The sequence below is a fragment of the Procambarus clarkii genome, chromosome 18 (assembly GCF_040958095.1).
Source record: "Procambarus clarkii isolate CNS0578487 chromosome 18, FALCON_Pclarkii_2.0, whole genome shotgun sequence".
Taxonomy (NCBI): domain Eukaryota; kingdom Metazoa; phylum Arthropoda; class Malacostraca; order Decapoda; family Cambaridae; genus Procambarus; species Procambarus clarkii.
The window spans coordinates 10788503-10813950 of NC_091167.1; the positions used below are offsets into that span (position 1 = coordinate 10788503).

The 25448-nt window shown below is 44.3% G+C and overlaps 1 protein-coding gene across 2 annotated transcripts in view; it reads right to left on the reverse strand.

Annotated features, from left to right (window-relative positions):
• Nucleotides 1-385: 385 nt before the first annotated feature.
• Mps1 (Monopolar spindle 1) overlaps nt 386-25448 on the reverse strand; it is a 143880-nt gene continuing 118817 nt past the window's right edge. For both annotated transcript variants that reach the window (XM_069326255.1, XM_045733494.2), the window contains exons 9-10: nt 5595-5948; nt 386-1476 (exon numbers count right to left, since the gene is read on the reverse strand). In XM_069326255.1, coding sequence (XP_069182356.1) covers nt 1438-1476; nt 5595-5948 — 393 coding nt within the window. In that variant the 3' untranslated portion in view covers nt 386-1437. The remainder of the gene's footprint in view (nt 1477-5594; nt 5949-25448) is intronic.

Here is a 25448-nt window from a genome sequence, read left to right on the forward strand (position 1 = left end):
GTATGGGTGGTATGAAAGTGGAATGCACTGAAGAGGTTGTCAATGCCAATTTCATACACAACTTTAAAACGTACAGTAAAATGATAAAAATGTTAATGTTGAGAGTGGTTATAGTGCACCAGGTATAAGGAGCTAGAAGATGGGGCATAAAGAGCTAGATCTGGCTGTTCCTTGGTCACCGAGTGCCAAGAACTCGTCAGTCTCTCCTCCATACTAACCGTGATGGGCTTGCAGGTTTAGGCATTAGCTCCTGGCCTTCTGCCTTCCAAACACTGTAGATAAATGCAATGAATCTTCCCTCACTTTTCTTACCTATATATTAACATTTAGTTTTTATTGCAATACTGAGGCAGTTCTGTCCTCTTGTACAGTATAAAGAAATGCATTTCAATATCTTAGATAGTTTAATCATATATAGTACATGTGTTTGTATATATACAGAGTGTATTAATTTGAATACAGTAAGAAATGAAAGACACGAGAAGAATTCAATTTGAGTATCAACACGGCTAACAATGTAAAAGAAGTTAGTGAACAATGTCACAAACACTTAGGATTTCATTTAGTCATACAAATTTAGGCCTCAGGTCATACATTTTGAATTTGAGTCTTTTCCGTGATAATGTACGGTGAGCTTCGAATACAACGCCTTCAAAACTTTTAGGGTCATGCCTTTTTATTTCTAATAAAATGATGGGTCTGGTACTATATTACAGTCAATAGCAATTTAGTTGGATATTTTAAAGAGGCATTAGAACAAAACTTCTGTCAATTAAAATATTTCTACATTGTGGGCAAAATTAATATTGGTATATAGTGACACTAAACACTTTTAAATCCTCAAATAACTCCATGCAAGACAAGAATATAGTACAGTACTGCTAAATAACCGAACTGTTCAATATGACTACATACAAGTACAGTATATAGTACTGCCGAACATCTGAGCCGTTCAATATGACTGCGTACAAGTATGTAGTACTGCTAAACATCTGAACGGTTCAGTATAACTGTGTACATCCCAGACCAGGAGGAAGAAAATAAAACCAAGGCACATGTACTTTAGAAGCTAGGCTTTGAGGTGTATGACCTCATACTGGATGTTATGAATGTATCTTGAGAATAGTTTTGGTACCTAATGAGTTTATATTAAACAAGTATAATATTAAATACCCAGCAATCCTTCATAAAGCAATATTAAAAAATTATAATAAAAATATACATTGAATCAAGATCTGTCATAACTTGTTACAAAAAAGAATTTAACAAGTCAACCTATCATTTTGGTTGAATATTATGTATATTTGAGACCAATAAAATATGCAGTATTTGAAGCTTGAGGAAATGTTACATAAGCATGCATACACTTGTAAATATCCTTTAACCGCACTAAAAGTACCAATATTCTGGACACGCGTACCAGATGTTTAATCCGAGCTATCCTCTCTTCTCATCCGAGCTCAGCTGCTGCATAATCTAAAATAAAAATATACAACTTTGTTAATACTTAACCAATGTGATGATCAGGTACCTGAAATAATTGGGAAACTCTCAAACAAAGAACAGCAAATTCCCACCAGAATAACACAAACACAAAGCTTCTGAAGATATACAAGAAAATTCACTTTTGCAAACAGAGTGGTAGATGGTTGGAACAAGTTGGGTGAGGTGGTGGTGGAGGTCAAAACCATCAGTAATTTCAAAGCGTTATATGACAGAGTGCTGGGAAGACGGGACACCACGAGCGTAGCTCTCATCCTGTAACTACACTTATGTAATTACACACATGCCACAGTCACAACGTAATAAGAGCGTGAGTAATCAACCAGGTAACCAGGTAATAGAAAAACTCTAATAGAGTACAGTTACATTTGTACTGCACTACACTGTAACCACTGTAGAGTGGCTACAGTGTGTCCTGGGAGCTCATGTGCGGTGGCTACAGTGTGTACTGGGAGCTGGCGTGGGGTTGTGGCTACAATGTGTCCTGGGAGCTCATGTGGGGTGGCTAGTGTGTCCTGGGAGCTGGCGTGGGGTTGTGGCCACAGTGTGTCCTGGGAGCTGGTGTGGGGTTGTGGCTACAGTGTGTCCTGGGAGCTCATGTGGGGTGGGTACAGTGTGTCCTGGCAGCTGGCATGGGGTTGTGGCCACAGTGTGTCCTGGGAGCTGGTGTGGGGTTGTGGCCACAGTGTGTCCTGGGAGCTGGTGTGGGGTTGTGGCCACAGTGTGTCCTGGGAGCTGGCATGATGTTGTGGCTACAGTGTGTCCTGGGAGCTGGCATGATGTTGTGGCTACAGTGTGTCCTGGGAGCTGGCATGATGTTGTGGCTACAGTGTGTCCTGGGAGCTGGTGTGGGGTTGTGGCCACAGTGTGTCCTGGGAGCTGGCGTGGGGTTGTGGCCACAGTGTGTCCTGGGAGCTGGTGTGGGGTTGTGGCCACAGTGTGTCCTGGGAGCTGGTGTGGGGTTGTGGCCACAGTGTGTCCTGGGAGCTGGTGTGGGGTTGTGGCCACAGTGTGTCCTGGAAGCTGGCGTGGGGTTGTGGCCACAGTGTGTCCTGGGAGCTGGTGTGGGGTTGTGGCCACAGTGTGTCCTGGGAGCTGGAGTGGGGTTGTGGCTACAGTGTGTCCTGGGAGCTGGCGTGGGGTTGTGGCCACAGTGTGTCCTGGGAGCTGGTGTGGGGTTGTGGCTACAGTGTGTCCTGGGAGCTGGCATGATGTGGCCACAGTGTGTCCTGGGAGCTGACGTGGGGTTGTGGCTACAGTGTGTCCTGGGAGCTGGCGTGGGGTTGTGGCTACAGTGTGTCCTGGGAGCTGGTGTGGGGTTGTGGCCACAGTGTGTCCTGGGAGCTGGCGTGGGGTTGTGGCTACAGTGTGTCCTGGAAGCTGGCGTGGGGTTGTGGCTACAGTGTGTCCTGGGAGCTGGTGTGGGGTTGTGGCCACAGTGTGTCCTGGGAGCTGGAGTGGGGTTGTGGCTACAGTGTGTCCTGGGAGCTGGCGTTGGGTTGTGGCCACAGTGTGTCCTGGGAGCTGGTGTGGGTTTGTGGCTACAGTGTGTCCTGGGAGCTGGCATGATGTGGCCACAGTGTGTCCTGGGAGCTGACGTGGGGTTGTGGCTACAGTGTGTCCTGGGAGCTGGCGTGGGGTTGTGGCTACAGTGTGTCCTGGGAGCTGGTGTGGGGTTGTGGCCACAGTGTGTCCTGGGAGCTGGCGTGGGGTTGTGGCTACAGTGTGTCCTGGGAGCTGGCGTGGGGTTGTGGCTACAGTGTGTCCTGGGAGCTGGCATGGGGTTGTGGCTACAGTGTGTCCTGGGAGCTGGCATGGGGTTGTGGCTACAGTGTGTCCTGGGAGCTGGCGTGGGATTGTGGCTACAGTGTGTCCTGGGAGCTGGCGTGATGTTGTGGCTACAGTGTGTCCTGGGAGCTGGCGTGATGTTGTGGCTACAGTGTGTCCTGGGAGCTGGCGTGGGGTTGTGGCTACAGTGTGTCCTGGGAGCTGGCGTGGGGTTGTGGCTACAGTGTGTCCTGGGAGTTGGTGTGGGGTTGTGGCTACAGTGTGTCCTGGGAGCTGGCATGGGGTTGTCGCTACAGTGTGTCCTGGGAGCTGGCGTGGGGTTGTGGTTACAGTATGTCCTGGGAGCTGGCGTGGGGTTGTGGCTACAGTGTGTCCTGGGAGCTGGCGTGGAGTTGTGGTTACAGTATGTCCTGGGAGCTGGCGTGATGTTGTGGCTACAGTGTGTCCTGGGAGCTGGCGTGATGTTGTGGCTACAGTGTGTCCTGGGAGCTGGCGTGGGGTTGTGGCTACAGTGTGTCCTGGGAGCTGGCGTGGGGTTGTGGTTACAGTATATCCTGGGAGCTGGCGTGGGGTTGTGGCTACAGTGTGTCCGGGAGCTGGCAGGAGGTTGTGGCTACAGTGTGTCCTGGGAGCTGGCGTGGGGTTGTGGCTACAGTGTGTCCGGGAGCTGGCATGAGGTTGTGGCTACAGTGTGTCCTGGGAGCTGGTGTGGGGTTGTGGCTACAGTGTGTCCTGGGAGCTGGCGTGGGGTTGTGGCTACACTGTGTCCTGGGAGCTGGCGTGGGGTTGTGGTTACAGTATGTCCTGGGAGCTGGCATGGGGTTGTGGCTACAGTGTGTCCTGGGAGCTGGTGTGGGGTTGTGGCTACAGTGTGTCCTGGGAGCTGGCGTGGGGTTGTGGTTACAGTATGTCCTGGGAGCTGGCATGGGGTTGTGGCTACAGTGTGTCCTGGGAGCTGGCATGGGGTTGTGGCTACAGTGTGTCCTGGGAGCTGGCGTGGGGTTGTGGTTACAGTGTGTCCTGGGAGCTGGCGTGAGGTTGTGGCTACAGTGTGTCCTGGGAGCTGGCATGGGGTTGTGGCTACAGTGTGTCCTGGGAGCTGGTGTGGGGTTGTGGCTACAGTGTGTCCTGGGAGCTGGTGTGGGGTTGTGGCTACAGTGTGTCCTGGGAGCTGGCGTGGGGTTGTGGTTACAGTATGTCCTGGGAGCTGGCGTGAGGTTGTGGCTACAGTGTGTCCTGGGAGCTGGCATGGGGTTGTGGCTACAGTGTGTCCTGGGAGCTGGCATGGGGTTGTGGCTACAGTGTGTCCTGGGAGCTGGTGTGGGGTTGTGGCTACAGTGTGTCCTGGGAGCTGGCATGGGGTTGTGGCTACAGTGTGTCCTGGGAGCTGGTGTGGGGTTGTGGCTACAGTGTGTCCTGGGAGCTGGCATGGGGTTGTGGCTACAGTGTGTCCTGGGAGCTGGCGTGGGGTTGTGGCTACAGTGTGTCCTGGGAGCTGGTGTGGGGTTGTGGCTACAGTGTGTCCTGGGAGCTGGTGGTGTCACTCGGAGCCAATGTTGAATCAGTCGCAGTAGGGTTGTAGAAACAACTGTATGTACCAGCTAAGGTTTATTAGTATTGTTTATTTGCTTGGGGCTATGTTGTTTGCAATGAGTCTGGTATTCATGTGATGTTTGTGTGTCAGTGGTCATAATCCCATAATCAGTTAATTAATCATGTCTGTACTTTGTTTAATTTTTATTTGTGCCTTCCACAAAGTAAACTGGTGTTTCATTCTTTTTAAATAGTGGTTTTAATTAATGAATCCTGTAGTTAGCAGTTGTGGGAACGAGTAAATAAGGAGAGGAGCTGCTGCTTTCAGGAACATCAGCTTTACCAAGTGCAAGTGGTAACATGTACATTGATGTAGTAGTTTTAAATAGCTGTTTAGGGTTAACTCCTTTTATCATTACATATGTACAGTATTACTTTGTCATTAATTACTACATTTATTTTCTTCATAACTCCTTAACCACTGTACGGCGAAGAGCACCCTAAGGTGCTCTAAGACTTGTGTTTTTTAATTAGGCTATATTTTAATGTTTTTTAATGTTTTAATCACTGCTTTGAAATGAAAATAGTCAAGTGTGGAAACATTATGACATTACCTAAACATTTATAAAAGCAACAAAAATAAGTCATGACAATTACCGTACACAATGAAGTTTTTACCAAAACCAAGTGTGCAGTGCACTGGTCAAAAGTTACCTCGGCTCCCCCATTATTCCTGTCAAACAAAGTACGTAAAATACTCCAATACTTACGGAAGAAATCTTATTTAATCTATTTGGGGTAAGCTGTGCCAACTGACTGATCATCTTGTCCTTCACCAGGTCAGTTGTTGGGGAACTGTCTTTGTTTTGAGCGCCCGCAGTGAGGTACGGGTGCTGCAGCAGCTCCTGGATGCTGGGGCGGTTCCCAGGGTAGAACTGCAGACACTGTTTTAGTACATCCAGTACCTGTTTGTCTTCAATGTCTGGGAATGAAATCTTGTGGTTGGGATTGGATATGGCTGCGAGTTTTTGGAAGGGGCTGACAAGGTGTTGGAACGGCGTACGTCCATACACCAGGTTGTAAAGAATACACCCTAGTGACCACACATCTGACTTCACACCAATCTACACAAAAATAAGAGGAAAATAACAATTAAATAAATAACTTCACACCAATCTACACAAAAATAAAGAGGAAAATAACAATTAAAAAAAAAAAGACAAACTATATTTCAGTTCCATAAAACTAGTAGAGTACATGGTACTGTACCACAGTACAAAAGTATATTTAAAATTAATAACTTTGCACTAGGTAGTAAATTAACTATCACAGCATTGTTCACCACCTCCCTTTCATTCTCTACTCTTATATCTAACTTAGTGATGTTGAAAGTACAGTACCAATACTCCTAATAGAATCGAATTCAATATTTGGTGCATTTACAGAAACCCACACAAAAGACCACATGGATAGTGAAATCTGGATTCCGAATTATAATATATATAGATGTGACAGAGTAATTAGGTCAAGTGGAGGAGTAGGTCTGTACATTAAAGAGGAGCTGGCATGCACAGAGCTCCTGAACTTGTCCAATGAGGTGGTAGAGGTACTTGGAATCACTGTAGAAAATATTAATCTACTAATTATTTTAATATACAAACCGCCAGATGCAACAGTTGAGGAATTCACTGAACAGATCCACAAAATAGAGAATATCCTTGATAACCTAGCAAACCCAGTACCAGATATTATATGCCTTGGAGACTTCAATCTACCCAGTTTAAAATGGAGAATAGTAAACAATAACATTATAGCAGGAAACCAACCTGGAAATAACCAACCACAGGTCAGAGAACTACCGAAATTCTGTGGCAAATTCTCGCTCAGTCAGCAGATTGTATAACCAACTAGGAATGAAAACACGCTGGACCTGATATTCACGAACAATTATGAGCTAGAGACATTACTGTCTCGGACACTACATGCTCGAACCATAAGCTCATTGAAGTGCAAACTAACATTAATAACAGTAGTAGGCCCAAGAAAAACAACAAGCAAGAAGGGTTATTCAATAAATTCAATTTTAATAATAAAAGGATAGACTGGGAGAAAATAAACAGGGAACTTACAAACATTCAATGGGAAAATGTTCCAAGAAATAAAAATCCTACACAAGGAATAGAAAAACTGACTTCTGAAGCATATGAAGTCTGTCTGAAACATGTTCCTTTGAGGAAAGCCAGAAAGAGGTCCAGGGTAGAAAGAGAATGCAGACGACATTACAAAAGAAGGAAGAAATTTACGGAAATGCTTAAGCAGACACGACTCTCCATACAAAGAAGAAATAATTTAAACAGGGAGATGGAAGAAATCGAACAGAGAATGAAGCATTCCTATCAGACTGAAGAAAGACAACTAGAACAGAAAACAATTCAAGAAATAAAGAAAAACCCAAAATATTTCTTCACATATGCTAAATCAAAAGCAAAAACCACTGCCAGTATTGGACCTATTCGTATTAGTGAAGGTTCATACACTGAGGATGACACAGAAATTAGTGAAATCCTAAAAAAGCAGTATGAGGACATGTTTAGCCCTCCGATACACAGCATGAAAGTGGAAGATTCGAACAACTTTTTTATGAGTGATATCCAAACACCTCTAAATATAACTGATATCAACACGAGCGTGACAGATTTTGAAAGAGAAATTGACAATATGCCCATGCACTCAGCCCCAGGTCCAGACTCATGGAATTCAATATTTATAAAGAAATGCAAAGTGCCAGTAGCACAGGCCCTCAGTATAGTGTGGAGGAAGAGCTTGGACACGGGAGAGATACCAGATGTGCAGAAAGCAGCAGACATAGCCCCTCTAATACAAGGGAGGTAGCAAAGCATTGGCAAAGAATTACAGACCAATTGCACTAACGTCTCACATAATAAAAGTATTTGAGAGAGTGATCAGGAGTCAGGTCACTAGATTTATGGAAACCAATGACCTCCACAATCCAAACCAACATGGATTTAGAGCAGGAAGATCATACCTCTCACAGCTACTTGACCATTATGACAAAATCACTGAGGCATTAGAAGAAAAACAGAATGCAGATGTTGTATACACAGACTTTGCAAAGGTATTCGACAAATGTGACCATGGAGTGATTGCACACAAAATGAGGTCAATGGGTATAACTGGTGAAGTAGGATGCTGGATACTCAATTTCCTGTCGAACAGAACACAAAGAGTAACAGCCAATTAAGTAAAATCGAGTCCGAGGGCAGTTAAAAGTTCTGTACCTCAAGGTACAGTCCTTGCACCACTGCTGTTCCTTATTCTCATATCAGATATAGACAAAAATACAAGTCACAGCTTTGTGTCATCCTTTGCAGATGATACAAAAATCAGCATGAAAATTACCTCTGCTGAAGACATTGAAAAACTACAGACAAACATTAACAAAGTTTCGATTGGGCAGCAGAAAATAACATGATGTTTAACGGTGATAAATTCTAGGTACTCAGATACGGCAAAAATGAGGATCTGAAACATAATACAGGGTACAAAACACAATCGAATCTGCCCATAGTAGGAAAACAGCATGTCAAGGATTTGGGAATAATGATGTCCGACGACTTAACGTTTAGGGAGCATAACCAAGCTAGTATTGCGTCAGCCAGAAAAAATGAAGGATGGATTACGAGAACCTCCTAGTCCAGAGATCCCATCACAATGGTTGTACTCTTCAAATCACTTGTGTTGTCCCGTCTTGAGTACTGCTCAGTACTCACTTTCCCCTTCAGAGCAGGAGAGATTGCTGAAATAGTGGGAATACAGAGAACATATATGGCACGCATAGACGACATAAAGCACCTAAATTATTGGGATCGTCTAAAAGCTCTCCAAATGTACTCATTATAAAGGAGGCGAGAGAGATACCAAATAATATACACATGGAAAATACTGGAGGGACAGGTCCCAAATCTTCACAGTAAAATAACAACGTACTGGAGTAAACGATATGGAAGAAAATGCAGAATAGAACCAGTGAAGAGCAGAGGTGCCATAGGCACAAACAGAACACTGTATAAACATCAGAGGTCTGTGGTTGTTCAACGTCCTACCAGCGAGCATCAGAAATATTGCTGGAACAACCGTGGACATCTTCAAGAGAAAACTAGATTTTCTCTAAGGAGAAAATTAAAACGAATTCTCTGTTTTCTCTAAGGAGTGCTGGACCAACTGGGCTGTGGCGGGTATGTGGGCCTGTGGGCCGCTCCAAGCAACAGCCTGGTGGACCAAACTCTCACAAGTCAAGCCTGGCCTCGGGCCGGGCTTGGGGAGTAGAAGAACTCCCAGATCCCCATCAAGCAGATATCAAGCAGATATCAAGCAGATATCAAGCAGATACCAGAATGTACAACAGTAAGCATAATTTACACCCAAATACTCATTCACTTGCCTCAAACCTCATTTGTCTGTTAATTTAATTTACTATTTTTGCAACTTGGAATTCTCCATATAATTTCCCTATCTCTCCACTTCCACTGAGCAAGGTTACAAAAGGTATTATCTGTATGTGCACAGAAAAATTGTATTCAAAACCGGAGTTTTGTCTTCATATACACTACAAGCCAAGCCCTGAGCTTTTGAAAAATGTCACAAAAATCATACTATTACTTTTCAAGAAGGCAGATGTTCACTGGAGGCATCAAACAACAATTGGGAACAATGTTTACCCATAAGAGTTTCAAATGTTGCAAACTACCTATAACACCTTCAAGGGTTAAGATCCAAATAATAATTTGTTGCCTAAATTTTGCATCAAATACCACTTAAAGCTTTCTTTCATAAATTAGTCTACAAACCATTTCATGAGTAAAGCTTATTTTGTAATCATTCAGTTTTATATTTATTATTAATGATGGACACCCAATAAAGGTCATTTACACGTAAAATGTACGTAAACGTACGTACGTAAAAACGTACATAAAACACTCATATATAGCTAGCAAAGTATTGTATGAAATTTGTCATTTTCTTGTCAAGAATCCTGGCCATTAACCCTTTAACTGCGCAACGCGCCTGCAGGCCCAGGCTTCGGGTGCGCAACGCGCCTCCAGGTGTTTTTATTTTTCACGTTCCATTCAAAACTCCCGTGGATACATGGGGTTCACATCAGCTTCCTCATGGCTCTTGTAAACAGACGCCATCTTTAAAAAAAATCATGGTCCACATTGCCGGGTGTCAGAGCCTCAGTAGTGAGTGAGCAACCAAGACTGGCGCTCGCAGCATGAGCGCACAGCTCTGCTGTTCAGCGTGTGACCACAGCATCGCCTAATAATGTCAAAATATATATATAACCTGTATTTTTTAGCCGTGATAGTATTATAGAAGAGCCTGAATGGGATAATGACTGGGTACAATGTTCAAATATCAGTGATTCAATGCTGTTCACGATGTTCACAGCGCTAGCCACAGCACCACAGCATTATTTCGTCCATCTAGGAATCTTCAAACGACTTCTTAGGTTCCTTTTCAAAATAAACTTGTGGTCAATTATTCATTTACAGAAATTAGAGACCAGGATTGGCCCATACGAGGCAGCTGCTATCGGCCCATAAGAACATAAGAACAAAGGTAACTGCAGAAGGCCTATTGGCCCATACGAGGCAGCTCCTATTCTATAACCACCCAGTCCCACTCATATACTTGTCCAACCCGCGCTTGAAACAATCGAGGGACCCCACCTCCACCACGTTACGCGGCAATTGGTTCCACAAATCAACAACCCTGTTACTGAACCAGTATTTACCCAAGTCTTTCCTAAATCTAAACTTATCCAATTTATACCCATTGTTTCGTGTTCTGTCTTGTGTTGATACTTTTAATACCCTATTAATATCCCCTTTGGTATGTCCATTCACCCACTTGTAAACCTCTATCATGTCACCCCTAACTCTTCGCCTTTCCAGTGAATGCAACTTAAGCTTTGTTAATCTTTCTTCATATGAAAGATTTCTAATTTGGGGAATTAACTTAGTCATCCTACGTTGGACACGTTCAAGTGAATTTATATCCATTCTATAATACGGCGACCAAAACTGAACTGCATAATCTAAATGGGGCCTATACTATACATACTCGAATCTATAATAGCAAATAAAATTCGTCTTCATCTTGAAAAACATAAATTAATAATTGAGTCGCAACATGGTTTTATAAATGGCCGTTCATGTTTAACAAATTTGTTATCTTTTTATTCTAGCATTGTTGAGGCAGTTGATAGTGGTAAGGATTGCGATGTTGTGTACCTTGACTTTAGCAAAGCTTTTGATACAGTGCCACATGAAAGACTGATTAAAAAGTTAGAGTCTCATGGTATTGGGGGTGCTATATTAAGCTGGATTAGGGCATGGCTATACCAAAGGAAACAGAGAGTTAGTATAAATGGAGTCAAGTCAGAGTGGGAAAATGTTGTAAGTGGGGTGCCTCAGGGCTCTGTCCTGGGACCTCTGTTGTTTATAATATATATAAATGATTTAGATTCAGGTTTGAGTAGCAACATTTGCAAATTTGCCGATGATACGAAAATCAGTAGGGAAATTAATTCGGAGGAGGACTCGCTATCACTTCAAGTTGATCTAGATAGGGTTTTGAAATGGTCGAAGGATTGGCAGATGCAGTTTAATGCTGATAAATGTAAAGTTCTGAAGTTAGGTAATGATGATAGGGTTACAAGATACGAGCTAGATGGTGTTGAGACTGCGAAGTCGAATTGCGAAAGGGATCTGGGAGTTATGATTAGCAAGAATTTAAAACAAAAGGATCAATGCATAAATGTTCGTAATAAGGCAAATCGGACACTTGGATTTATTAATCGCAGCGTTAGTAACAAGACACCTGGTGTGGTTCTCAAGCTATATCTTGCTCTAGTTAGGCCCCATTTAGATTATGCAGTTCAGTTTTGGTCGCCATATTATAGAATGGATATAAATTCACTTGAACGTGTCCAGCGTAGGATGACTAAGTTAATTCCCCAAATTAGAAATCTTTCATATGAAGAAAGATTAACAAAGCTTAAGTTGCAATCACTGGAAAGGCGAAGAGTTAGGGGTGACATGATAGAGGTTTACAAGTGGGTGAATGGACATAACAAAGGGGATATTAATAGGGTATTAAAAGTATCAACACAAGACAGAACACGAAACAATGGGTATAAATTGGATAAGTTTAGATTTAGGAAAGACTTGGGTAAATACTGGTTCAGTAACAGGGTTGTTGATTTGTGGAACCAATTGCCGCGTAACATTGTGGAGGTGGGGTCCCTCGATTGTTTCAAGCATGGGTTGGACATGTATATGAGTGGGATTGGGTGGTTATAAATAGGAGCTGCCTCGTATGGGCCAACAGGCCTTCTGCAGTTGCCTTTGTTCTTATGTAATTGGCCGATAGTTTGACGCAAGTGATCTATCTCCTTTCTTAAAAATTGGTACCACATTAGCTACCTTCCATGACTCTGGCACTCTGCCTGACTCTATTGATATATTAAATATGGTAAACAGTGGCTCGGAAAGCTCCTCTTTGCATTCTTTAAGCACCCTGGCAAACACTTCATCCGGCCCTGGGGATTTGTTTGGTTTTAGTTTTTCTAATTGTTTAATTACATCCTCCCTGGTAACTGCTAAACTTGTCAACCTGTCCTCATCCCCACCCACATAGACTTGTTCGGCTGAAGGCATATTGTTAAGTTCTTCTTTAGTAAATACAGATATAAAATATTTGTTAAAAATACTACTCATCTCCTTGTTATTATCCGTTATTTGACCTGTCTCAGATTTTAATGGACCTATCCTTTCCCTAGTCTTAGTTCGATATAACTGAAAAAACCCTTTAGGATTTGACTTTGCTTGCTCTGCTATGCAAACTTCATAGTTTCTTTTTGCTTTCCTAATCTCTTTTTTAACATTTCTAACCAGTTGTATGAATTCCTGTTCTAACCTGACTTCCCCATTCTTAATCCTTTTGTACCAAGCTCTCTTTTTACCTATAAGGTTCTTTAAATTATTTGTTATCCACTTTGGGTCATTAGTATTCGATCTATTCAATTTGTATGGTATACTACGTTCCTGTGCTTTGTTTAGAATATTCTTAAATAAGTTATATATTAAATCCACATCGAAATCCCCTTTTACGTCACCTGTCGCTGGGTTCATGTCTCGCTCTAAGACCGGCCCACACCCCATACCCAAGACTTTCCAATCTATTTGACCCAAAAAATTTCTTAGGCTATTAAAATCAGCTTTTCGAAAATCTGGCACTTTAACAGAATTTTCTCCTACAAGTCTATTCCATTCTATGCTAAATCTGATAACTTTGTGATCACTGTTCCCTAGCTCACTCCCTATTTCGATGTCATTAATTTGTGTTTCCCTGTTAGTTAACACTAAATCTAAAATATTATTTTCCCGCGTTGGTTCCTTAATGTGTTGGGTAAGAAAGCAATCGTCAATTAATTCTAGAAAATCTTCTGCTTCACTATTCCCTGATTTGTGCACCCAGTTTATTCCACTAAAATTAAAGTCACCCATGACATAAATACTGTTAGATCTAGATGCTCTAGATATTTCATCCCATAGATGCTTTGCTTCAATTCTGTCTAAATTTGTTGGCCTATATATAGCTCCTATTATAATATTATTTGCTTTTTCGTTTAATTCTATCCAAATAGTTTCTGTGTGGGGCTCAGTTTTGATTCCCTCTTTGAGACTACATTTCAAATTGTCCCTAACATATATGGCTACTCCCCCTCCTCGTCTAATATATCTATCTGTGTGAAATAGTTTAAATCCATTTATCTGATATTCAGCTAATAGTTCTCTATTTTCTACATTCATCCACATTTCGGTAAGTGCAATAATATCTATTTTTTCTGTGCAGACAAGAGCATTTAATTCATTAATTTTATTTCTTAGACTTCTACTGTTAGTGTAATATATCCTAAGTGAATTGTTATTTTGAGGCCCTTTTCTTTCCCTGATCATTTTGCCAATTCTTTTCTCCCACGAACACATACTTTTATTACCTCCTTCCTCCATATCAATTCCCATACCACTATCTACATAAGAACATAAGAACATAAGAACAAAGGTAACTGCAGAAGGCCTATTGGCCCATACGAGGCAGCTCCTATTCTATAACCACCCAATCCCACTCATATACTTGTCCAACCCGTGCTTGAAACAATCGAGGGACCCCACCTCCACAATGTTACGCGGCAATTGGTTCCACAAATCAACAACCCTGTTACTGAACCAGTATTTACCCAAGTCTTTCCTAAATCTAAACTTATCCAATTTATATCCATTGTTTCGTGTTCTGTCCTGTGTTGATACTTTTAATACCCTATTAATATCCCCCCGGTTATGTCCATTCATCCACTTGTAAACCTCTATCATGTCACCCCTAACTCTTCGCCTTTCCAGTGAATGCAACTTAAGCTTTGTTAATCTTTCTTCATATGAAAGATTTCTAATTTGGGGAATTAACTTAGTCATCCTACGCTGGACACGTTCAAGTGAATTTATATCCATTCTATAATATGGCGACCAAAACTGAACTGCATAATCTAAATGGGGCCTAACTAGAGCAAGATATAGCTTGAGAACCACACCAGGTGTCTTGTTACTAACGCTGCGATTAATAAAACCAAGTGTCCGATTTGCCTTATTACGAACATTTATGCATTGATCCTTTTGTTTTAAATTCTTACTAATCATAACTCCCAGATCCCTTTCGCAATCCGACTTCGCAATCACAACACCATCTAGCTCGTATCTTGTAACTATCATCATTACCTAACCTCAGAACTTTACATTTATCAGCATTAAACTGCATCTGCCAATCCTTTGACCATTTCAAAACCCTATCTACAATAGTTTATCTATTGTAGTTAGTTATCTACTAATAGTTTAAACCCAAACAAACACCTCTAACCACTGGTTCCAACGAGTTCGCAACAGCAACAACCCTAGCCCTCGATAGATGCACCCCATCACGAGCATACATTTCATTTCTACCATAGAAGCGTTCCCAGTTGTCTATGAAAGATATTGCATTTGATTTGCAATATCTTTCCAGCCGGCAATTGACACCAAGTGCCCTCGACATCCATTCATTTCCCACTCCCTTTCTTGGAAGAATGCCACATATGATCGGGATTCCTCCCTTGCTCCTAACTAATTCAATGGCTGTCCTAAATCTCTGTATTAGTTCCTCACTCCTAACTCGCCCAACATCATTACCCCCTGCACTAATACAAATAATGGGTTTGTTCCCATTTCCCGTCATAATATCATTCATGTTTTCAACAATATCACCAATTCCAGCTCCCGGATAGCAAACCCTTAATCTGTTCCCCCTATCTCTGGCACAAAACGTTCTGTCTAAATACCTCACCTGGGAATCTCCCACAACCAAAATTCGCTTCGGTACCGCCTTAACTTTCTGAGCAGCCTGAGGGGCCTGCGCTCCGCCGTTCCTCGCTGATTTCCTCGCTGCAGGCACACTACAGCACTCGTCCTCCAACACGGCAAATGAATTTGCCATCCTTAGGGCGTCTGTAGGCGGCCTTGTCAAGGTCTTCTTAAGACCCATCTTTCACTACTCTCCACGATGAGGTCTCGTCAACACTGGTCTCCTCAAAGGAGATACGAGGCAGCTGCTATCGGCCCATACGAGGCAGCTGCTATCGGCCCATACGAGGCAGCTGCTATTGGCCCATATGAGGCAGCTGCTATCGGCCCATACGAGGCAGCTGCTATTGGCCCATATGAGGCAGCTGCTATTGGCCCATATGAGGCAGCTGCTATTGGCCCATAGGAGGCAGCTGCTATTGGCCCATAGGAGGCAGCTGCTATTGGCCCATAGGAGGCAGCAGCTATTGGCCCATAGGAGGCAGCTGCTATTGGCCCATAGGAGGCAGCTGCTATTGGCCCATAGGAGGCAGCAGCTATTGGCCCATAGGAGGCAGCAGCTATTGGCCCATAGGAGGCAGCTGCTATTGGCCCATAGGAGGCAGCTGCTATTGCCCCATAGGAGGCAGCTGCTATTGGCCCATACGAGGCAGCTGCTATTGGCCCATACGAGGCAGCTGCTATTGGCCCATACGAGGCAGCTGCTATTGGCCCATACGAGGCAGCTGCTATTGGCCCATACGAGGCACCTGCTATTGGCCCATACGAGGGACCTGCTGTTGGCCCTTACGAGGCACCTGCTGTTGGCCCATACGAGGCACCTGCTATTGGCCCATACGAGGCACCTGCTATTGGCCCATACGAGGCACCTGCTATTGGCCCATACGAGGCACCTGCTATTGGCCCATACGAGGCACCTGCTATTGGCCCATACGAGCTATTTTGGTGAGGGATGTGACGTAATTGTAGCATCGTCTGCTGTCTGCTGTGTGATTTCTCATGCAGTGTATGATGGCCACTGTACTGTTTGGACACAATACCAGCTTACTTGCATAGTTCTAGTAAATAAAACAAGTAGATAAGTATATATAACATGTGTAAATAGTGTAATAAAAACAATGACAGTATGGTGGGAGGAGCTAAGTTGGCGAGTAAGATGTTGGAGTGAGGGAGGGCCTGTGTGGCTGTGGCTACTCACACTCGCAATGTTCTGAATGTGTTGATGTATATAGTGTGTGACAGTGTATAGTCTGTAAATAGATTGTGTATATACATAAATTAGCATGATACATGGTAAATATGTGCAAGATATGTGTACACAAGTGTCATGCACGTAACAGTGTCCTTGGACAGTACGGATGTTTCACTACCATAATGTAGTGTACGTGTTCATTATACATCGGATTAGCACGTAAAAACAAATAAAATGTATTTGGAATTGTGCACAAAAAATGAACAAAAATATATTCGCGGCAACTCGCGAGCCCCACCCCGGGCGCCCCACCGGCCCCGAGAGCATACTGCTCTGGCGCACGGGGAATGATGATGTCACGCCCCACCTTTCGGACCCCATAGCAGCCAAAGTAATAACAATTTCTCGTTGCTATACCCATATACAGAGAGGGGTTTTTGACACTTTCAGAAGAAAAAAAGAATTTTTTCCCGAGGTTTCATTTCTTGCGCACTGGGGGGGGGGTGTCATATTTATAGGCCACGCAGTTAACCCTTAAATGGCGCATAGCTATATACCATTTGACACCCACAGGCGCATACAAAAAAAAAAAAAAAAAAATTTTTCTTCCTAACCTGTTACTTTGTGTTCACTGATCATGGGAAAAATAATAAAAAAATCGTAAGTGGCATATATTGCCCACTATAGGGCGGGGAAGTGTGGCAAAAATCAGGCGCTGACTGAGCGTGCGTCCCAGGCGGTCTGTTGATCGCCAGCTGTCAGGCCGGAGTTTCCACAAAGAGATAACTACCTAATTATTTCAATGTCTCTGATTGATTTTTCGTAGTTTTTTTGCTGTAATATTATTCAATAGTGTGTAGTGTGATATATTTATATAATAAAATGAGTGAATCATCGCTGTACTCAAAAATATGGTGTGCATATTGTTGATTCAATTATGTTCATCAAACAGTAAAAATACTTTGTCGGTTATTACACTATATACATAGGTTATATATAAGTATCTGCATGTTTTGTTCACCATGACAAACCACTAAGTTGGTATGCTGAGTGGCAGTGGCAGGCAGTGACTGGCTGCCACTCCCTCCCTCACCTCACCTGACTTGCCACCATTCTCCACCCACCATACTGTTTTTTCTTTTATATACAGACGTTATATATAAGTATTTACATGTTTTGTTCACCATAACTGTACATCTAAGCTTTTATGGTGAGTAAAGGCAGAGAGACATAGCTACTCACACAGTCAGCTGGTGGCGGCCGCCCTCAAGGCCAGACGCACTAATATTTCTACTACAACAATACTGTTTGTGGTGTTATTACGCTATATACACACATTATATATAAATATCTACCCGTGTTATTCACCATACTTGTACAAGTAAACTGGTATGGTGCCCAAAGACCATCGTGGTCATCAGTAAACAACATGATAAGTCCTGCAGACGACGCTCCACCCTCACCAAAATGGCGGCTCCCAATCTCCTACTCTCGCTGTTATCTCACACTATACACACGTTATATATAAGTATCTACATTTGTGTTCACCATGGCGAACCACTAAGCTGGTATGGTGAGTGCAGTCAATAAAAGGTGGCCACACACACACACACTCAAAAGACAACGCCACCATCCTCCCTCCCACAGCATTACTCCTCCCTCCATGGCGCACAGCGCCAAATATCACCACAATCCTGCTATTATCAGAACCCTGGTCAGTTTTATCACAGTCAGGGGTCTTCTGTAATAATATCATCGCTACATAATAGCATGAACAAGTATATTATGGCATTTTTAGGCGATGCTGTGGTCACAAGCTGAACAGCAGTGCTGTGAGCTCATGCTGCGTGCGTCAGGCTTGGTAGCTGACTCAATACTGAGGCCCCTAACACCCAGGAGTTTGGCCCACGATTTTTAAAAAAAATGGCGTCTGTTTACAAGAGCCCTGATGAAGGTGTGGTGAACCCTGTGTATCCGCGGGCCGTTTAAATCTTGCGTAGTACTCCAAAGTATCACATAATGCGATGCGCAATTTACTGCAAGTCAGTCAAAGCATCATATGATGCGATGCGCAATTGAAGGGTTAAAGGGTTAACCCAGTCACTGCAGAAAAAGCATCTTACTATTAGAATTTATACTGGCATTCATTCACCTGTGTACCTCTGCCATTACATCAATTTCCAGGGTCTTTTTTCTTTAACAAATGCAACTAGTGGAGTCTTGATTAACAAATTTAATCCGTTCCAGCACCGAGCTCGTCATGTGAAACGCTCGTCTTTCGAAACGAATTTCCCCGTTTAAAATAATGGAAATAACTAACACTTTGGCGTACCCCGCGCGCCACCCCTCAACTGTGCGATATGGGACCCAGGGTGTCACGGGAGCGCGCGTAAATTCTGAAAAGTGTATACTCTCTTCAACTTTGTCACCTTAATTCTCGTCCTACGAGATTAAATTTTGTATCATTGTGTTCGCAATAGAATTCTCTACAGCACTAATGCATATAAACTCCAAAAGCCCGGCTAATTACCCGCAGCAAACAAAGTGCGAACGAGTTACCCAGGAGCGCGCAAACGCGATAATATGTTTTCACTATTTTCACTCTGGTCACCTCAATTTTCGTCCTAGGTCTTTCATTTTGGTCTCAATGGGTTCACAATTGAATTCTCTAGAGGAACATTAGCATATAAAATAAAAAACCTGGTCACGCTCCAACCGCCGACGAGTTGAAGACGGGTCACGCGTTAGCCGCAAGCGAGCGCGTGCCTTCCAGCTACACTGCCAATTCCCGCTTTTTTCTAGCTTTTCTTTCGCAATTTTCTTCCTGGAAGGGCCTTGTTTATGATCACTATCCATCGTGGAGTAAGCGTAGATAGTTTCTAAAGCCGCAGTAAGAAATATAGCCACGGAAAATAGCCGAAATGTACACACGTTTGAGATGCGAGGGGAGGCAACATTGGTTACAACAATGGAGCGAAAACAATGGGCCCACGGCGTGTGCCAAGCCGCCTGAGGGCCACGAGGCTCAACAAAGAAAATGGAAAGACATCGGCGCGCATTTTAAAACCAGTCCCAAAAAAATCGGATAAAAACCTGATTTTTGGCGATTATTTAAAGTGGATGACGCAATGCTGCATCATCCCCGGTATTACCGACAGTAAACGGATGACGCAATGCTGCGTCATGCCCGGGCGAAAGTGTTAATCCATTCCACCACCGAAAAACATTATGATATTCGATTTTTTAAATAACGGAGCAACCTACATGACATACACTGAACAAACCTTTCTGATTTTTCTCTTTTCAAATTTGGTCAATTTTTTTTTTATCAATAATGGAAGCGCCTACCTGACATACACTGAACAAACCTTTTTGACATTTGTTCACATTTGAATTTTTTTCTATTTTTTTTTTCTGAAAGGAAAAAAAAAAGCTTTGCAACACTACAGCAGTCATCCCTTTACATCCCAGCTTTATTAGCATCTTCAAAAAAAAAAAAAAAAAAAAAAAAAATTATTTGCATCATCAGAGGTGTCTGAGAATTTGCGAGAACCAGTGGGAACGCTAGGAAGCACCAAATGGTTTTCTCGTTAACCACCGTGCTGCGCCGAGTTTATTGTGAAATTCCCCGTGCGCATGAAATAAAGTGTTCTTTATTTCAAAAATTCAAAAATTCTTTTTTCTTCGTAAACTGATAAATTCCCTTCCCTGAACATGTCTATGTAAAAATAAATACCAAATTCCCCTTACTTTGGCTGTGGGGACGTGGACAAGGTGCGCTGTGACGTCATCAGGGTCACGCGGGCCATTCAAGCACCGGGTGTTGCTACAAATATATTTTCAATTATTTGTTTTATGTATTTCCAATGCAGTTTTATTTGTTTTTTTTTTATTGTACAGTATATGATGTATATTTGTATCCTTTACAATATGTATACAGTAGAATGTTCATAATGTTCCATGGAACTGTGATACATGTGTCAGTAATGTGTCCACAATAAATGTTTGTCACAATATTACTTATTAAAAATTCACTAAAATTACAATACTGTACAGTTTCACACACTATTTACACAGCAACACACTGTATTACACACTCAGTACTTCGGAAGTGAGTAATAATCAACGAAGTAGACCATGGTGCACAGCGCGACTTTGCTCTCGTTGCACCAGGTACAGATAAATTCTGTGTTTTCTTTCTTCATTCTGTGTGCTTGCAAGTAACGCACTCACATACACCCTTGGTTTTAGTACTTGTAGGTTGTATGTAGCCAAGTTTGTAAAGCATAAGGTAGTACTGAAAAGATTATAGGAAAAGATCAATTTGTAAGGCAGTCTTGAAAAGATCACTTTGTATGGTCCCACACAGGAAAGATTCAGTTAGCCTCAAAGAGTGTCTGTCAGTCAGGAAGAGATTCAGGTATTCTTGAAAATATCCATGGAAAACACCACCATGGAAGCCGCTAACACTGTTCATTTATGCTACTTGTATCAGATGCATCATCACTGAACGCAGAAAACGATTCATCTATGCATCGTCTAAATAAATTGGAGATAGTAAGTAATTATCAAAAGAAGGCACCAAACCGGGAAGGCTATGTAGCACCATCAAATACGCAAAATAATCAGAGGGCGCTAAATATCACCAAGGATGCCAATACGAGAACAAAAACGCATAAGGCGAACGATATCAAAAGTATCCGAGTCACCAAGAATTCTATCGAGGGACAGGTGACCGCGAGGGGCGGTCGGAAAGCAAGACACACGCTCGTCCTGGAAGTCAGGACATTCAAGAAGGACATGCACGACCGTAAGAGGGACAATGCAACTAGGACAATAAGGAGCAGGGCGGCGCTCCATCAAGGGACCATGGGTTAAGCGAGTATGGCCAATACGCAACCTCGCCAGAGCTGTTTCCCACCGCCGGTTTCGGTGGAAGGAGGACGGCCACGAGGAAACACAACATTTAAGAGTACGTAGCTTGTTACCAGTACCAGACAACCAAGAAGCCTGCCAACGGGTAAGGACTGAGGAATGGATAACCGGGTAAAAGTCGGAATACGGAATGCCTTTACGAGAGATGGGACAAGAGCGGACAGCTTCCTTAGCGGCAGCATCCGCACGCTCATTTAAAGACACACCAATATGGCTGGGAACCCAACAAAACTCAACCGACTTAAATTTACTGTGAACGAGAAACAGCCAATGCTGGATCTCGACAACTACTGGATGAACCGGATTAAAGGACCCGAGAGCCATGAGGGCACTACGAGAGTCAACAACAACCACAAAGGAAGACTGACAACGAGAAAGCAGGAGACGAAGAGCATAGAGAATAGCATAAAGTTCCGCTGTAAAGATGCTAGTCTCCGGAGGCAAGCGACACATATAAGTGCGATCAGGAAAAAACAACAGAGTAGCCAACACCGTCCGCTGACTTAGACCCATCGGTGAAGACAGAAACGGAGCGGGAGTGAGAAGAAAAGTGCTCGAGGAAAAGGCGTTTTAGAACCGTAGGAGGGGTAAAAGCTTTAGTGATACGGGTCAAGGAAGTACAAAACCGCGGAAGAGGGACCCTCCACGGGGGCAAAGAAGGAACAACACGGGGAGAAACATCAAAAATACGAACGGAGAGAGAATCCTGTAGGCGAGATAACCGGACAGAAAGAGGGAGGCGGTGAAGAGGAACAGGAACCACAGGAGGGGTAAAAGTTAAAGCACGACAGAGGCGAGAGGAAGGATGTTGCAAGGACCGCGCAAGATAGCGAAGACAGTAGCGATCACGGCGGTCCTGGAGAGACAGGAAGCCAGTGTCAACATACAAGCTAAGGATGGGAGTCGAACGAAAAGCACCAGAACTGAGGCGCAACTTAGTATGGTGCAAAGCATCAAGACGGCGAAGAGTAGAAGGAGAAGCAGACGAGTAAGCAGGGCAACCATAATTGAGCTTAGACAGGACGAGAGAGGAATGTAAAGCAAGGAGAGTGCGCCTATCTGCCCCCCAAGAAGTATGGGACAAGACCCGAAGGAGGGTAAGGGCCTTAGAGCACTCAACACGGAGGTAAGAGATATGGGGAGACCAAGACAAACGAGTGTCAAGGAATAACCCCAAAAGCTTCGCGGAATCTTTGTATTCAAGGGGATGACCATAAAGTGACAAAGAGGGACGAAGAACAACCCGTTTCCGCGTAAAAGTCATGGCACAAGTCTTAGAAGTAGAGAACTTGAAGCCATGACCTGTGGCCCAAGACGACACGGCATCAATTGCAAGTTGAAGCCGGCGTTGAAGGAGAGGCGAATCATCACCCTGACAACAAAGGGTAAGATCATCGACATAGAGAGCGGAGAAGACACCAGAAGGAAGAGAGGAAAGAAGACCATTGAGGGCAACCAGAAAAAGAGTAGTGCTCAGAACACTACCCTGGGGCACACCTTCGTATTGCTGAAAAGAGGGAGAGAGAGCGGTACCAAGGCGCACCCGAAAGGAACGACGAGAGAGGAAGCTGCAGAGAAAGAGAGGGAGATGACCACGAAGGCCAAAAGAATGAAGTTGAGATAGGATATGATAACGCCAAGTGGTGTCATAAGCCTTTTCTAGGTCAAAAAGGACGGCAACAACGGAGGTCTTCGCAGCAAAAGCAGTACGAATATAGACCTCCAAGTTCACCAGGACATCTGTCATGCTGCGGCACTTGCGGAAACCAAATTGAGAAGGGGAGAGGAGGTGATGGTGTTCCAGGAACCACATCAGACGAATGTTAACCATACGTTCAAAGAGTTTGCAGACGCAACTTGTGAGAGCAATAGGGCGAAAGTCCTTAGGGGAAGTACCCAGAGACCCCGGTTTGCGAACAGGGAGGACAACGGCATCGAGCCAGTCCTCAGGGACTGACGACGACTCCCAGATCCGATTATACAGACTCAGTAAATACTGAGATGTGCTCGGAGGGAGATGGCGAAGCATCTCATAATGAATACCATCGGAGCCCGCCGCCGTAGAACCGCAGAGGGCCAGGGCAGAATGAAGTTCAGAGAGAGAGAAGGGATCATTATAGGGAAGCTGAAGATGAGTGCAGAAATCTAAAGGACGAGACTCAAGGACAGGTTTACGAAGAAGGAAAGATTGGGGAAGATGAAGACCAGAGCTAACAGAAGAAAAGTGGGAACCCAGTTCGGAAGCGACCTGCAACGGGTCCGCCACAAGAGTATCATGGAGGTGAAGGACCGGTGAAACATCGGGAACGAACTTACCCGCTATCTTGCGGATACGCTTCCAGATCTGGGCCAGAGGGGTCTCGGACGTAATTGTTGAGACATAAGATGCCCAACATTCACGTTTAGCTGTACGGATGGCCCTACGGGCCACCGCACTCACTTTCCGAAAGAAAAGAAAAGAATCGGTCGTCTGCCTACGGCGGTGCCTCTTTCAGGCTGCACGCTTACAGCGGACAGCCCGAGCACAGTCCGCATTCCACCAGGGAACGCACTTCCGTGGACCCCGAGAGGAAGAGCGAGGAATAGAGCGGAGGGCAGCGTTGAAGACAGTGTCATGAAAAAGGAGGAGAGCGCGAGAGAGAGGCAGAAGGGAGAGGTCAGAGAGAGCAGCACTGAGGGTAAATAGGGTCCAGTCTGCCTTAGCAAACTGCCACCTAGGGAAAGAGAGGGAAGGGCGAAAAGAGAAAAAGGAAACAAGGATGGGGAAATGATCACTTCCATGGAGGTCATCAAGAACCTGCCACGTGAAATCTAAGTAAAGAGAAGAAGAGCAGAGAGAAAGATCAAGACAAGAAAGGGTGCGAGTCCGAGAGTCCAAATGAGTGGGCTCACCAGAATTCAGAAGAGACAGGGAAGAAGAGAGGAGAAACGGCTCAAGGAGGCGACCCCGGGTGTTGGTCAGAACGTCACCCCAAAGAGAATGACGACAATTGAAGTCACCCAGCAGGAGCACAGGCTCCGGCAAGGAGTCTAGGAGGTGTTTCAAATCAGGAAGAGAGAGCGGGACACTCGGTGGGAGATAAATGGAACAAACAGTGTACCATTTCCCCATAAAGATACGAGCAGCAGAACAATGGAGAGGCGAAGGAAAAAGTAAAGGAACAAAGGGAACATCAGCCCGAATCAAGAGAGCAGAAGAATTAGAAGCCCCAGCAATGGCTGGGGGGGGGGGGGGGAGAGAGAGAGAGAGAAAGGAATAGCCACGAAAACGACCAAGACGAGCACCAAGCATTGGCTCCTGGAGACAGACACAAAGGGGCGAAAACCGCGAAATCAGAAGTTGGAGTTCGAGGAAATTGGCGTAATAACCTCGAACGTTCCATTGAAGAATGGACAACGACGAGAAGAGAAAGGACAAAAACAGAGAACAAGGAAGAAACAAAGGCGAAAGAGCAACAGAGCACGTTAAAGAATATCAGGGTCGGGATCAGGGTCAGCAAAGTCAGGGTTAGGGGGCATGGGTAAACTGAGCAAAGACGGAGGGAAGGAAACGGGAGAACAGATCAGAGGTGGGCGGGCAGGGTCCGGAGGAGGAGGAGGAGGAGGAAAAGGAGGAGACAACAGAGAGGAGCAGTCAAGGACAGCAGCAGGAAGAGGGGGAGTAGAAAGAGGGGAGCGCACCCCAGCAAGAGCAGCAACCGAAAGGGAAGCAGGGGCCAAAGAAACCTCCATAGCAGGAACAGGGGGCGCAAGCACTGAAACGGGAGGGGAAGGAGCAACAGAGCCAGAAGGAGGAGCTGAGGAAGAAAGCGAAGCCTTCTTACCCGCCGGGGAAGAGGAAGGAGAGGAGCCAGGCTTACGCTTCTGACTTAAAGAGACCGGTGTCCCAGCAACTACGTACCGGGCAACGGATTCCAGTGTCTCAACAGGAGAAGCCGAACGAGAGCACACACGACGGCCGTTAGGAGAGCGATGGACATCCGCCCGCACCGACAGGCGGTGGGGAGAGCCGATAGATGGAG